Below are 14433 nucleotides of genomic sequence, written 5' to 3' on the forward strand. Positions count from 1 at the left end.
GTTAATTTTCACGAAAAAAAAAATTGAAAAAAAAAGAAACAAACTTCCGCATCACAAAAAAATTACAAAACAGGATTTATAATGAATTTTACAAAATTTAGAAATGTGCAGAAAAATGTTGTTTTCTCCTGAAGGTGCCTATCTTCACTTAAGTATAACCATAATAGGACGTGTGGAGTATAACAACACAATGGACATATATCAAATATTCTGTAAAAAATTATCTAAATGGAGCTCTCCTCTACACACATTCTTCAAACAAAAGCCTTAATACATACACACTGAAAATTTTTTACTTTATATCATTAACCCTAAACCCTAAACTCTTGAAATCTAAACCCGAAACCATGAACACAAAAAACTGAACCTTAAACCATAAACCCGGAACCTAAATTTGGAACCTCTTCTATAGGAACAAGTTCCATTCGAACACATTCCATAGGAACTCGTTCCAAAGGAACATCTTCCATAAGAACTTCTTCCTTAAGAACCTGTTCTTCTTCCATTAATTCGGATCCCATGAATTCTCGAACCAAAAGTTCCAGAAAATCCTTCTGGTTCAATTGTGTGTCCCCTTTTTGACATTCATCCAACACTTCAAAATGAATTTCAATAATCGTTCGACGATTCACGGGACCAGAACGTTTTGTTCTTGTTGGAGCAGAACGAGGTTTTCGTTCTTTCACTAATCGATATTCATGTGAACTATGTGGCTGCACATGATCGAGGACTTGTTCGTGTACTGATGAACCAGGAATTTCAGCAGGAGATCTTCTGAAACGTTGCCCTCCTTTACCAAGAGGACCAAAATACTACGAAAAAAAAAAAAAAAAAAAAAAATGAGAGGATATTTTTGCTAAGAAGATTGTGAAATGTTCTTTTTACACATTTATTTTATTTTATTTTTTTTTTTCCTTTTAACCATGAAAAAATTTTTTTTTTTCCTTTTAACCATTAAAAAATTTTTTTTTTCCTTTTAACCATTAAAATTTTTTTTTTTTCCTTTTAACCATTAAAAAAATTTTTTTTTTCCTTTTAACCATTAAAAAAATTTTTCTTTTTTTTATCTTACCTTCCAAAGGTAATAAGCCATAGCAGAAAGGCCAATAGAGACAGGAGCCAAAGGAAGAAAAGGGGTAAGGAGATCCATAGGAAGGATTGGACAAAGTGTATTCGCTAGTGTTTTTTCCATATGGGTTTGTTTCTCTTTGAGCAGTGGTTTCACTTTTTTCCCTATATTGTCATTGCCAATTTGGCAATTATTATAATCCTTTTGTGTGCATTCAAAACAAAAATTATTATTGCTGCATTTAGATGATGCTTTCATAATGTATTTACTTTTGCTAAAAGCGTAGTTTATGCCCGCATTTACGCTACATTGAGGATGTACCTCAGTTTTTTTCTTCGTTTCTGCCAAGTCTTTTAATTGTTTTGCATATTCTTTAAGAAATAAACAACCCAATGTTTGTCCAAACGATGGGCCATGAGCATGGCCCTTCTGTTGGTTATAAATGTGTTTTAATCCTGCAGCAAAAAGTAAACAAGCTGCTTTATTTGTTTGTTTTTCTTTAGTGCCTAAATTATTCCATTTGTCGTTGTCTTGGCAGAAGTTGGCAACGTCCTTCTGATTATCCGATTCTGTCATATAATTCAGAAGTTTCGTTAATATGCCTTTGGCGTCACCTTCGATGTTGTTCTGATTATTAAAGAAGAGAGGAAAGAGGAGAAAGAAAAAATATATATATGTATACACATATGTGTATATATATACATATATATACATACATATATATATATGTAGTTGTCTACGGCCCCTTACCCAAGATGGTGTTTTTCCGCTTGAGGGTGTTTTTCCACTTTTGTTCTTCAGTTTTTTTTTTATTGCGCATTGGAGTTGAGTACAGAAATTCTTGTCCATTTCATATATTTTGTCTAGTGTTTGTTTCATTTGGGATTCTTGTTTGAGTAGTTTGTCCATTTTTGGGGGGACGTCTTTATTGTCCTTGTTATCATTGCAATTTGCATTTTGTGTTGTTGATGTTCCAAGGAGACCTTTATCAAGGAGAAGGTTGCAATCTTTAAAGTCCTTTTCCCTTGTGCATTTAAAACAACCATTATTATTACTACCACTATTACACAAAGATTTATTATTATTATTCCATTCTTCGAACATTCTTTTTATTGTGTTTTCATCTATGGGACAACTTTTCTCCGTTTCTTTAATTATTTTATCTGCGTACATGTTAAGAGCAATACAACCAACTGTTCTTTCGAACAGTTGGTTGTCTTGACCAATAGACGGGGTGGTAGTACTACCACTACCACTATCATTTGGAATCGCCTTAATGTGTTGTAAACCTGCTGTGATATGATTACAAGCTTTTCTTTCAACACTATGTTCATTACCATCACCAAATTGATCGCACACACCATTATTGTTCGTTGCATTCGCTGTTCCATTTTGAGAGATTTGTTGGAACATCTTCTGCAATGTTGTTTTGACGGCGTCATCCCAAAAGTTACACTGTAAAAAAAAGAGAAAAAGTTATATATATATATATATATATATGCACATGTACATACATATATATATATGTATATGTATACATGTATATATATTTATATAGTAGTACTTACCCAACTCTGCGTGGGGTTACCGTTATTCCCGTTTTTGTTTTTGAACCATTTGGGTGCGGCGCATCTAATGTAATCGCATAAGTTTTGCATTTTATTTATTTCCTTCATGGTTACTTCCATTTCTGTTTTTTCCTGGTCGATCAAAGTATTTACTTTGGCCTTCATTTGCGTAACGTCTGTGCCAACCGGCACGTTGCAATTATCAAAATTGTCTTCCAATTTACATTCGATGCACGAATCATTACTGTTCGTGCATGGAGTATTATAATTTTCGTTCCATGACTTAAAAGCGCTTTTTAAACCGGAATTGATAACACATTTGGATTGACCTTGCATTTTTTTTGCATATTCTTTAAGGAGGAAACAACCCATCGCTTTTTTCAACGACGGGTCTTTGGATAGGATTTCACCGTTAGATGTTGAATTTTCCTTTAGGTATTTAAAACCGGCATGCAAATAATTGCATGCCTTCCTTTCAGGGTTGGTGGGTGCTCTACTACCATTGGCAGTGCCATCTTCCATTTTATCACATCCATTTACATTGTCATTTTCCTTCCCCTTCATGGCGTTGGACAATTCTTTCCATAGTCGTCCCACTTCGCCAGTGTCCTTGTCCCAAAATGTGCTCTGCATAAAGTGGTGGTAATATATACATATATACATGTATATGTATACACATATACGTATATATGTACGTATGTATGTATACATATATACATATTTATACACATACATGTATACACACGTATATATATGTACGTACATACACATATATGTGTACATGTATACGTATACATCTATACATCTATGTATATGTATACATACGTACATACATATATATATATACATATATATGTATATATGTATAAGTACATACATACACATGTATATTCATATACGTATATAAATATACATACATTATATACATAGATGTATGTGTATGTATATGTATGTACATATGTACAGTTGTTTTTCCCCCCATTCTACTTACCGCAGTTGTACTCGGTTGTTTTGAATTAGGCGAATTTAAGTGGGATGCTATACATTGTAAACCATCACATAAAGTCTTCATTTTATTTATTTTCTGTATGATGGACTCACTGTTCGGTTCTTTCCCTCCGACCATTTGTTCCACTTCGGTCTTTGCAATCTTTGCTGAAGTTGTGCCAATCTTCACGGTGCAGCTGTCAATGCTGCCATCCTTCCATTGGCAAGGGACACAAGGTCCCTTGCCAGCGGCATTGCAATGAGCATTCGGACCATCACTGAGTTTCTTTCCAAGATCGAATGCCTTCTCTATCCCTTTATCAATATTACAAATTGCTTTGCTTTTCATGTGTTTTGCATAAGCATGAAGTAAAAAACAACCCATCGTTTGTCTAAACGATGGGTATTGAGACAAAACTCCATTGTTAGCACTTCCTGTTGACGAAGTATCCGGTTTGTACAATTTCTGGAAGCCGGCATGCAAATAATTGCATGCCGTCTTTTCAGAATGAGTTGCTGGTCTAGGAATGCCACCATTACTACCTCCCACTTGATTACATCCATTTCCGTTATTGTCATTGCCATTATTGGCAGTCATTGCTTTTACCAATTCTTCCCACAATGCCTTCACATTCGTTTTCCAAAATGTGTCCTGTATAAGGTGGTGATAATATATATATATATATATATATATATATATATATATATGCATATGCATAAATGCATATATGCATATGTATATACATAGTTACATCTATACATGTATATGTATATGTGCATCTACATACATATGCACTTATATGTATGTTTGTCCTTCCCTCATTGCGTACCTGAGTGGTAGATGAGTTTACTCGGGATGCTATACATTTTAAACCGTCACATAATTTATCCATTTTATTTATGTTATTTAGCATTGTCTTAATGTTAGCGTCCTCGTCCATTTTGATGATGTCCTTCAATTTGTCCTTTACTTCCGTTGCTGTTGAGCCATCTGTCTTAATTTGGCATTTCTCCCAACTATCGTTCTTCTCTTGCCATTGGCATGGAATACAAGTTTTCCCGGGGTCATTGCCATTCTGGCAAGAATTTGTCTTAGTACTGGGTGTCTCCCATGCACTAAATGCCTTTTCTATCCCCTTTTCAATATTACAAACAGCCTTCTTTTTCATGTGTTTTGCATAAGCGTGAAGTAAAAAACAACCCATCGTTTGTCTAAACGATGGGTTGTTCTTTAAGATGTTGCCAGTCGACGACGACGGCTGCGCCGCCGCCGTTGGATTCTCGTACAGATATTTGAAGCCGGCATGCAAATAATTGCATGCCGTTTTTTCAGAAGGAGTTGCATCCCTATTATTGTCCACTTTATTACATTCGTCCTGCTGCGCTGTGCCGTTCTCCCTCATTTTCTGTGCTAATTCTTCCCATAATTTCTTTACTGCGCCACCCTCCTCCCAAAAGTTGTCCTATATAAGTAGTAATATATATATATATATATATATATATATATATATATATATATATATACATATACATGTATATATGTATATGTACATAAATATACATACATACGTATGTATGTATATGTGCACATGTATGTATATGTCGTTTTCTCTTTCTTTCACCACTTACCGCAGTTGCCGGTTGTCCTTGTTTACTCTCCCATAGGTGTTTCATACATTCCAGACGTTTGCACAATTGGCCGTCTCCCTTCTTCTGTTGGATGCAGTTTTCAGGAGTTGGTGACTTCGCTGCTGCCGGAGTACCAACACCAGCAACACCACCTTGACCAGGAGAAGTAGCACCTGCTGCAACAGTTGCAGTTGCCTGCTGAACTAATTCATCCACCTGCTCGACATTCTGTACTACAAACAATTTTTCCACATTCTTCTTATCTTCCGGTGAGATGGCAGTTGCCGCATTCCCAGGTTTCTGCCCCTGTAAAGGACGCTTTCCTTCCTTTTCCATGCTCCTCAATCTACTTATACCTTTATCTATATAAGAGCCATATGTCCCCCCGTGTTTCTTGTCGGCCCATTTTTCTAATTGTGGCCATATATATTCTCCCCCAATACGCGTTGTCCCAATATTTAATTCCGTACATTTCTGATACATATCCTGTACGCCATTGCGATCACCCCATTGCTTTACAGCCTTTACCACAGTTCCTGCAACTTTTTTCTTACTGCTGTGACCTCCTAACCATCGTATTAAAGCTGCTCTACCTACTAGGCATCTAAGATATGGATCAACGTCCTCCAGCCCCGGCTTACTACTTATTTTTCCAATTTTGTTGTATAACCCGACCTCCACTCCATTTATATATGATCGTATTTTCACCATAGCCTTGCACAACTGCTTGTCCTGCGTAGTGAATTTTAAGTCCCTCTTATCATCTTTCCCCGAACACAGATGATTAATTTCTTGCGGGTCCGTGAAAACATTCTTCATTATTTCATCGAATATATTTTCTAGATGGGTCCACAATTTATCCTATAGAATAAATAAACATATATAAGTAGATGTATTTTTATGATGCCTCCATGCAGTTACGATTCCTTCTATTTCTCTTTCTTTTTCCTCCTTTATTCCTTTTTTTTATTTCTTTTTTTCTCTTCCTTTTTGCACGTCTCTTATATTTTTCTGTCTGGTTTTCCCCACTATCCGGTTGGTGCACTTTCCGGATAAACTGCGTGTCCGGTTTGCCTTCCTGTCTGTGAGGACTTTTTTTCCTTTCAGAGAGTATGCCTGCGGCATTCATCGAGGGGTTCTGCGTAGTATCCGGTTTCGTTTGTCTGCGAGGAGTTTTTCCTTCTCTCTCCCCCCATTAAAGCAGCTAAAGCTAACCCCGGAACCTTATTCCAATACGCCTAAAACCTTATTCTAATACCCAACAACCTTCTTCCTAAACCCGGAATCTGACTACTATCACTCCTCAAACTTCTCATCTTCCTCTTCCCCTCCTTTTTTTTTATTTTATTTTTTTTTTTTTATTCTTTTCATTTTTATGAAAAAAAAAAAGAAGAAATAAAACTTCACCCTAAAACATCTAAATAACAGGCCATATATTGTTGTTCTTAAAACCTTAAACCCCCCCTAAATGCGAAATCCTACATATACACCGTAAAATATTATATCCCACAACCTAAAAATACGAAATCTTACACATATACACCGTAAAATATTATAAATCCCGCAACCTAAAAATGCGAAATCTTACACACATACACCGTAAAATATTAAATCCAGCAAACTAAATGCGAAATCCTACACATAACACCCGTAAAATATTATATCCCGCAACCTAAATGCGAAATCCTACATATACACCGTAAAATATTATATCCCACAACCTAAAAATACGAAATTTTACACATACACCATAAAATATTATATCCCGCAACCTAAAAATGCGAAATTTTACACATATACACCGTAAAATATTATAAATCCCGCAACCTAAATACGAAATCTTACACATGTACACCGTAAAATATTATAAATCCCGCAACCTAAATACGAAATCTTACACACATACACCGTAAAATATTAAATCCCGCAACTTAAATACGAAATCTTACACATATACACCGTAAAAATATTATATCCTGCAAACTTAAATACGAAATCTTACACATATACACCGTAAAATATTATAAATCCCGCAACCTAAATACGAAATCCTACACATGTACAACGTAAAATATTATATCCCGCAAACCTGAATATGAAATTTTACACATGTACACCGTAAAATATTATATCCCGCAATCTAAATACGAAATCCTACACATGTACAACGTAAAATATTATATCCCGCAAACCTGAATATGAAATTTTACACATGTACACCGTAAAATATTATATCCCGCAATCTAAATACGAAATCTTACACATATACACCGTAAAATATTATAAATCCCGCAACCTAAATACGAAATCTTACACATATTCACCGTAAAATATTATAAATCCTGCAACCTAAAAATACGAAATCTTACACATATACACCGTAAAAATATTAAATCCCACAACCTAAATGCGAAATTTTACACATACACCCCACGCACATTCATTCTTTTTCTTTTTCATTCTTTCTTTCATTTTGCCCATTATATATTTTTTTTCTTTCGTTTCGTTTTTCTTTTCTTTTTTTTTCTTCCTTTTTTTTTCTTCCTTTCTTTTCATTTCCTTTTCTTTTTATTCCTGCTTTTCCTTTATTATTACCTTAAAGTCGTCCTTGACTTTTATTTTCTTGTGTTCGAACCATGCAACTAATGCATCGGCTAAGGAGCTGTATTGGTTCTTTGCGGTGGGAGATGTGACAGATGCCGTTCCTGAAAGTATTTCTTGCCTTATTTGATCTATGAGACTTTGTACTCGGGAGTCCAGTTGAGTGGTCGTTTTGCTTGCCTTATTAGTGTTACATTGTTCCTTAAATGACAATTTATACTGTATTTTTAGAATTGGTATACCAGTACCCATTTTCTGGAAAATGTAATTAAGAACACTGCTACCACCTACGTCCATAGGATCCAAAGGGCCATATTCACAAGTGGGGCCACCGCAGGGAACTGTGGTGCCCCAAATTGTGCATAGCTGTTCTTTTACTTTATTAAAAAATACTGGTAAACTACCACTAACTCCACAGTACATATCGCTCAAAATATAAGACCATGCTCTCATAACCTGACACCATACATAATCTTGCAATGCCTTCTTGTATTGAGCCGCGTGCTCATTCTGTTTTTTTAACATTTCTATTATCCATAGGTTCTGAAATAAGAAGGAACACCATTTTTTACCATCTTCCGCCGTAAGCCCTTCCCCACTTATTGTAATGTCCCTGCATCCTTCTTCTCCAATTGACGTATAAAACGTATACTCTGTATTTATTTTAATCATAAAATCATCCACATATTTATTCAATTCTTCGAACAATTTAGGCTGTAAAACAGAAAAAAGAAAGAAATTAGAGACGCATACATATACATATATATACATATATACATATATACACATACATACGTATATATACATATTTATGGACGTATACATTGTTAATGTTCACCCTTAATTCTTTTCCTTTCCCACTCCACCTCTTACACATCAAAAAATTCCTTCCTTTTCCAAATACGTACCGCGTCCGTCCTAGCATCCTTTCCTTCCTTACTATACCATTCCTGAACCAGTTGCGGAAAATTATTATTTGGTTGAGCCATTTTTACTTCCTCCCTTTGCTGCTGTATAATAAAAATAACGTAACCCCCTACTCTTTCAAAAAAAAAGACGTAAAATATACAGACCTTTCGTTCTGTGTGTGTGCTCTTGTACAGATGTGCTATTTTTGGAAAAAAATATAGCAAAAGGTTGGATAAATTCTGTTGTGTACGAAAGTGCAAGATTCCTGTTCAAACTGCTATATTCGTAATCTTAAAGGGTATGTCTGATTCGATTTGGATGTCCGAGTTTTGCCCCTTTGTCGGATTGGTCAGTAGTTTCTGGTTTTGCGTAGTTACAGGTTGGTGTATAGTTACTGTTGGACGGGGCGCTCGGTTTTCCGACTGTCAGGCTGTGGTGCATAGTTTTAGGTTTTTGTACCATCCGGTTGGCCTCCCTGTCTGCGAGGAGTTTTCTTCCTTTACAGAGAGAATGCCTGATGCATTCAAAGAGGGGTTATGTGTAGTATCCGGTCTCTGTCTGCGAGGAGTCTTTCCTTTCCCCCCCCTAAAGTAGCTAAAGCTAACCCCCGAACCTTATTCCTAAACCCTGAAACTTTATTCTAATACCCCTAAAACCTTACACCTAAACCAGGAATCTTATTCCTATACCCCGACCCTTACTCCTATACCTCTAAACACTTATTCCTAAATCCTAAAACCTTACTCCTAAACCCGAGACATGCTTCTTCTCTGTTTTTTTTTTTTTTTTTTTCCCCTTCCTTCTCTTTCTTTATTTTACTCCTTTGGAATCTTCCCTCCCCACCCCCCGTGTCCGTTTACCTCTTCCTCTATGTGTATGTAAAGGGGGAACGTTAATGCGGGAGAAGGGGGGGTAGGGCGTGTAAAAGTAGGAAGAGGAGGTACATTCTTTTACAGAATACTACCCTTCCCTGAAACAAAAATGTTCCCATCCGAAATGTAGAATTAAATCATCTGTAATTTTTTCTGTTTTTTCCTTTTTTTCGTTCCATTCCATACCTCTCCTTTTCTTTTATTTTCTCCTCTTTCCTTTTCTTCCTTTCTTTCGTTTCTTCTTATCCTTCCTTAGAAGGAAAAGTAATAACTTTCCTGGTTCCTTATTCTTCCTTCCTCTTTGCTAATCTCACAAAGAATCTTCTTTTTTTCCTTTAAATTTTCCTCCTTTTTTCTCCTTAGAACCTTCTTTTTTTTCTCCTCTCTTTCTTTTTTTCTTTAAACCTTATCCTTTTTTTCTCCCATTAAAAATCCTTTTTTTTTTTTTCCCTTAAAATTTTTTTCTATATACCATTTAAACATTATTCCTCCTTTCTTTATACCTTCCATATATATATATATATATATATATATATATATATATATATATATATATATATATTTTTTCCTTCCCTTTTACTTCTATTATACTTTCTCTTTCTCCTTTAAATACTCTTATTTTTTTTCCCCCTCCTTCTAATCTACCTCCGTTACTCCTCAGAAACATCCTTCTTTTTTTCAATTTTTTTCCTTTAAACCTTTATATTGATATTTCCCCCCCCTTTTTTTCTTTTTCCTTCTCTTCTTCATTTACATATTTTTTTTTAAAAAAAAAAAAATAAAAATTTTTCCGCCTTTAAACTTTCATTGAATTTTCTTAAAAAAAAGAAAAAGAAGAAAAAAGGAAGAGCTTACGACATCCTTCAAACTCTCTCCTTTCCTTCTTTTTTTTTTCTTTCCTTTATCCCCCTTCCATTTTCTTTTGCTTCCCTTTTTTCGGTTTCTTTCCCTTCTTTCTCTTATTCTTCCATTTTATCCCCTTCCTTTTCTTTTTCTTTCTTTTTCCTTTTTTATTCCTTTTGCTTTTCTATTTTCAGAAACATATAAAGAATCTTCCCCCTTTTCGTGTGCAATGCATTCTTCCCAAAACAGAAAGAACAACAAACAAAAAAAAAAAACAAGCAAGCAAACAGAACAAAAAAACAGTCTTCCTGTACTCTACATTCTTTTTATAGAAAAGAGGAGAAAGAGAATCGAAAAAAAGAAAGGGAAAGGAAAAGGAATAGAAAGAAAAGGAAAGAAAAGAAAGAAAGGGAAGCGAAAGGAAGGAAGGAAAAAGAAAGGGAAAGAAAAAGAAAAGGAAAGAAAAAGAAAAGGAAAGAAAAAGAAAAGGAAAAGTAATAGAAAGAAAAGGAAAGAAGGCGAAAGAAAGGGAAGCGAAAGAAAGCGTGCATGTGATTACCGAACATATGTGCAACCCTCTACCCATCCGCAAAGTCCCATTTTTCATAGACGAATGCTATTCAAAGGTTATGGCATTCTACATTTGTTGTTCTATTCTCACTCTTGCCGTTGCTCTCATTTTCTAACTATACCTGTCTGTTTATCGGCGTACACGTGGGAAATAATATCTGCCCCCTCCCCTTCCCCAGCGACGAACACGACCCTCCCCGGTTGATGGAAATAGAAAAAAAAAAGCACCTATCTCTTTTTGTCCTGCGTAAATACCCATGCATGTTCATTACGTAACTGACCACTAATCACTTGGCGCTGGTGAAAATATTCCCCCATGAAATAATTCTCCTGTACATATCTTCAAAAAAAAAAAAAAAAAAACGGGACTCGTAACGCAGGGAGAAGAAATTCCTCTATAGATTTGCAACACTTGTGTGCTTCCTTATTAACGTGTTAGGTACAACCCTCTGCCCAGCATTGTATAAAATTTACGTTTTCCTAATATTCTCTTCCGCCCCTGTGAAAAAGTCCACAATGCCGAACTGAAGAGAAAACATATCTACTACTCCGCTCTATCTGTTCCAACGATGTTTTTTCCGGTTCATAATACATCATCGTTTCGATGCGTAATTCGTGATGCGACAATGCGCGCGTCGTTACTACGACGTCCTTATCTATGTCTTGGTCTCTTCCCCCTTTTGCTCCTTGTAACTGCTATGTTATCATCCTTCACTGCTTCCTTTACTTCTTCTTTTACTTCCTCATTTACTTCTTCTTTCACTTCTTCTTTCACTTCTTCTTTTACTTCCTCCTTTATTTCTTCTTTTACTTCATCCTTTATTTCTTCTTTTATTTCTTCTTTTACTTTCTCCTTTATTTCTTCTTTTATTTCTTCTTTTACTTTCTCCTTTATTTCTTCTTTTATTTCTTCTTTTACTTTCTCCTTAACATCATCCTTTACATCCTCCTTGACTTCCTCCTTAACATCATTCATTATATCCTCCTTGACGTCCTCCTTTACTTCTTCGTTCACCTCCTCCTTAACATGATCCATTACATCATCTTTTACTTCCTCATTTACTTCTTCTTTCACCTCCTCAGGCACCTCTTCCGTCATTTCTTTCTTCCCTTCATTGTCTTCTTTCGTCACCCCTTTGTCAACTGTATCCACTTTCCCATTCACTTCATCCTTTATTTCTTCTTTCACTTCTTCTTTTACTTCCTCCTTTACTTCCTCCTTTACTTCCTCCTTTACTTCCTCCTTTACTTCCTCCTTTACTTCCTCCTTTACTTCCTCCTTTACTTCCTCCTTTGCTTCTTCTTTTACTTCTTCTTTTACTTCCTCCTTTATTTCTTCTTTTACTTCATCCTTTACCCTTTACTCCCTGTCCGTATCTACAGCGTGTCCGATTGACAAGGTCGATACACGCGTTTTTTCCCTACTTTCCCCCCCTCAACATGCGACGCCATATTATCTGTCATTCCATGGATTACAGTCCCCGACGATTCCCCAGACGCATATCACCATCATTTCTCCCTCCCCAACTCGGTTGAACGTCATGCTTTCATCGGTCCACGCACCACTATTACGTACCCCATGGCCACACACACACACACACCATTGAGGTTTTTTCCAACATCCAATTGAATTAGCATTATTCGTCATCCATTATTCATCGTCCATTATTCGTCGTCCACTATTCGTCGTCCAATATTCGTCGTCCAATATTCGTCGTCCATTTTTTGTCGTCCATTATTGCACCCGTCTTTCCGATTTCCCGCTGTTTTTATGCCATACGAACATGCAAAAAATAAATAAAATACGTTACAACAACGCTGGGAAGTAAAAAAAAATAAATATATATATAAAAAAATAAATATATATATAAAAAAATAAATATATATATATATAAATAAATAAATAAAAATACGTATGTTAGAATAACGCGGAGAGTGCAATAAATAAATAAAAAAAAAAAAAAAAATACGTATGTTACAATTACAACACCGGAGAGTGCAATAAATAAATAAATAAATAAATAAAAATACGTATGTTAGAATAACGCTGGGAAGTATAAAAAAAAAAAAAAATGCATATGTTACAACGCTCGGAAGTGAAAAAAAAAAATTTTTTTTTGGCCATTCATGTATGTGCGCAAATTGAAGAACCGTCCAGCGGAAGCGGCGCGGGGGGCCGCTCGCTTCTGCGACAAAGATATCTTTCCAATGCGCACGTGCATGCACCAAAAATGGTGCAGGTGAACAGGATGAAAATAATGTGCGTCGCAAGTTTCACAAAGCGTGAGCAAGGAGATACACACAAACGGACAACCACACATCCGACAACCACGTAACTGACAACTGCTACACCACCTAATGCATTTAAAAGAAAAAGAAAACATCAGAGCAATGAGAAAAAGGAAGAAAGAAAAAAAAGACCCTTCCCTATATGCCACACCGCTGAAAAAAAAAAAAATTTTTTTTTTTCTTTTTTTTTTTTTTAAATCACTCTTTATGGAAAATCCTTCAAGGGAAATGTTTACCGAAAGAGTGGCCCCCCCCCTGTGAACATGTCCAAAAGAGGACATGCCAGCTGCATGGACGTATGACGGCTGTACGGACTTATGATCGCTTGGCCACTTGCAAAAGCAACCCACGTGGCAACCCCCCCGAGGGGCGACTGTTCCCAGTATCCCCAATCTACAGACACCAGTGACCTCTATGTCCAACCTCACCAGGCCTTCAAATAGGCAGAAAAGAAAAAAGAAAAAAAATTAAGGCGATTGAAGGAAACTGAACTAAAAAAAAAAAAAAAAAACTGTACCACTAAAATAATATATGGGTCGAAGGACAAGTTCCCTTTCCCCCTTGAGCGGAAAAATTTTCAACTGTTGAATAAGAACTGCAACCTGTAAGATTCACCGCTTGGGTCATTTTTCGCAAAATATCCGCAACCTCCGTGCTCGTTAAATGGTACACTTTGCCATGCACAATTTGGGTGTCCCTGCCCAAGAAGGTTTACCTCACACGCGAATGAACTAACTCCTACGCACAGGCGATTCCCATCAATGCACACTACAAGGATGCACAATTCCACGTGAAAACACAACACAGTTGTCATTATTCGTCGTACCCGCGGTGGGTGTTACAAATGATCGATACGTTGCGAAGAAGCATGTTTTATTTTTCCTTTTCTTTTCCTCTGGCTCTTACACTTCTTTAGAGGAGCCAAGGGAGAAAAGAGGATCACACATTCCAAGATAAGGGTACCACTCCTGAAGGTGATATCTTATACATGTGTAAAGTAGGACGGAGAAAAGCCTATTACTATCCTCCAGGGTCCATTTGATCGTAAGGCCTTCACCATTCAAATGCTATGACAGCAGCGTAGCATAAGGCCCAT

At 36.1% G+C, this 14433-nt stretch overlaps 1 protein-coding gene across 1 annotated transcript; it reads right to left on the minus strand.

Annotated features, from left to right (window-relative positions):
* Positions 1–368: 368 nt before the first annotated feature.
* On the minus strand, positions 369–8843 carry PKNH_0206000 (SICAvar, type I; the record flags this gene model as incomplete). Its single annotated transcript, XM_002257695.1, has 9 exons — positions 369–812; positions 1073–1696; positions 1820–2524; positions 2638–3264; positions 3629–4276; positions 4455–5087; positions 5254–6114; positions 7849–8568; positions 8763–8843. 9 exons carry the CDS (start codon positions 8841–8843, stop codon positions 369–371), a joined length of 5343 nt encoding a protein of 1780 aa, XP_002257731.1.
* Positions 8844–14433: the final 5590 nt, after the last annotated feature.

This window comes from Plasmodium knowlesi, assembly GCF_000006355.2.
Source record: "Plasmodium knowlesi strain H genome assembly, chromosome: 2".
In the NCBI taxonomy this organism is placed as follows: Eukaryota; Apicomplexa; class Aconoidasida; order Haemosporida; family Plasmodiidae; genus Plasmodium; species Plasmodium knowlesi.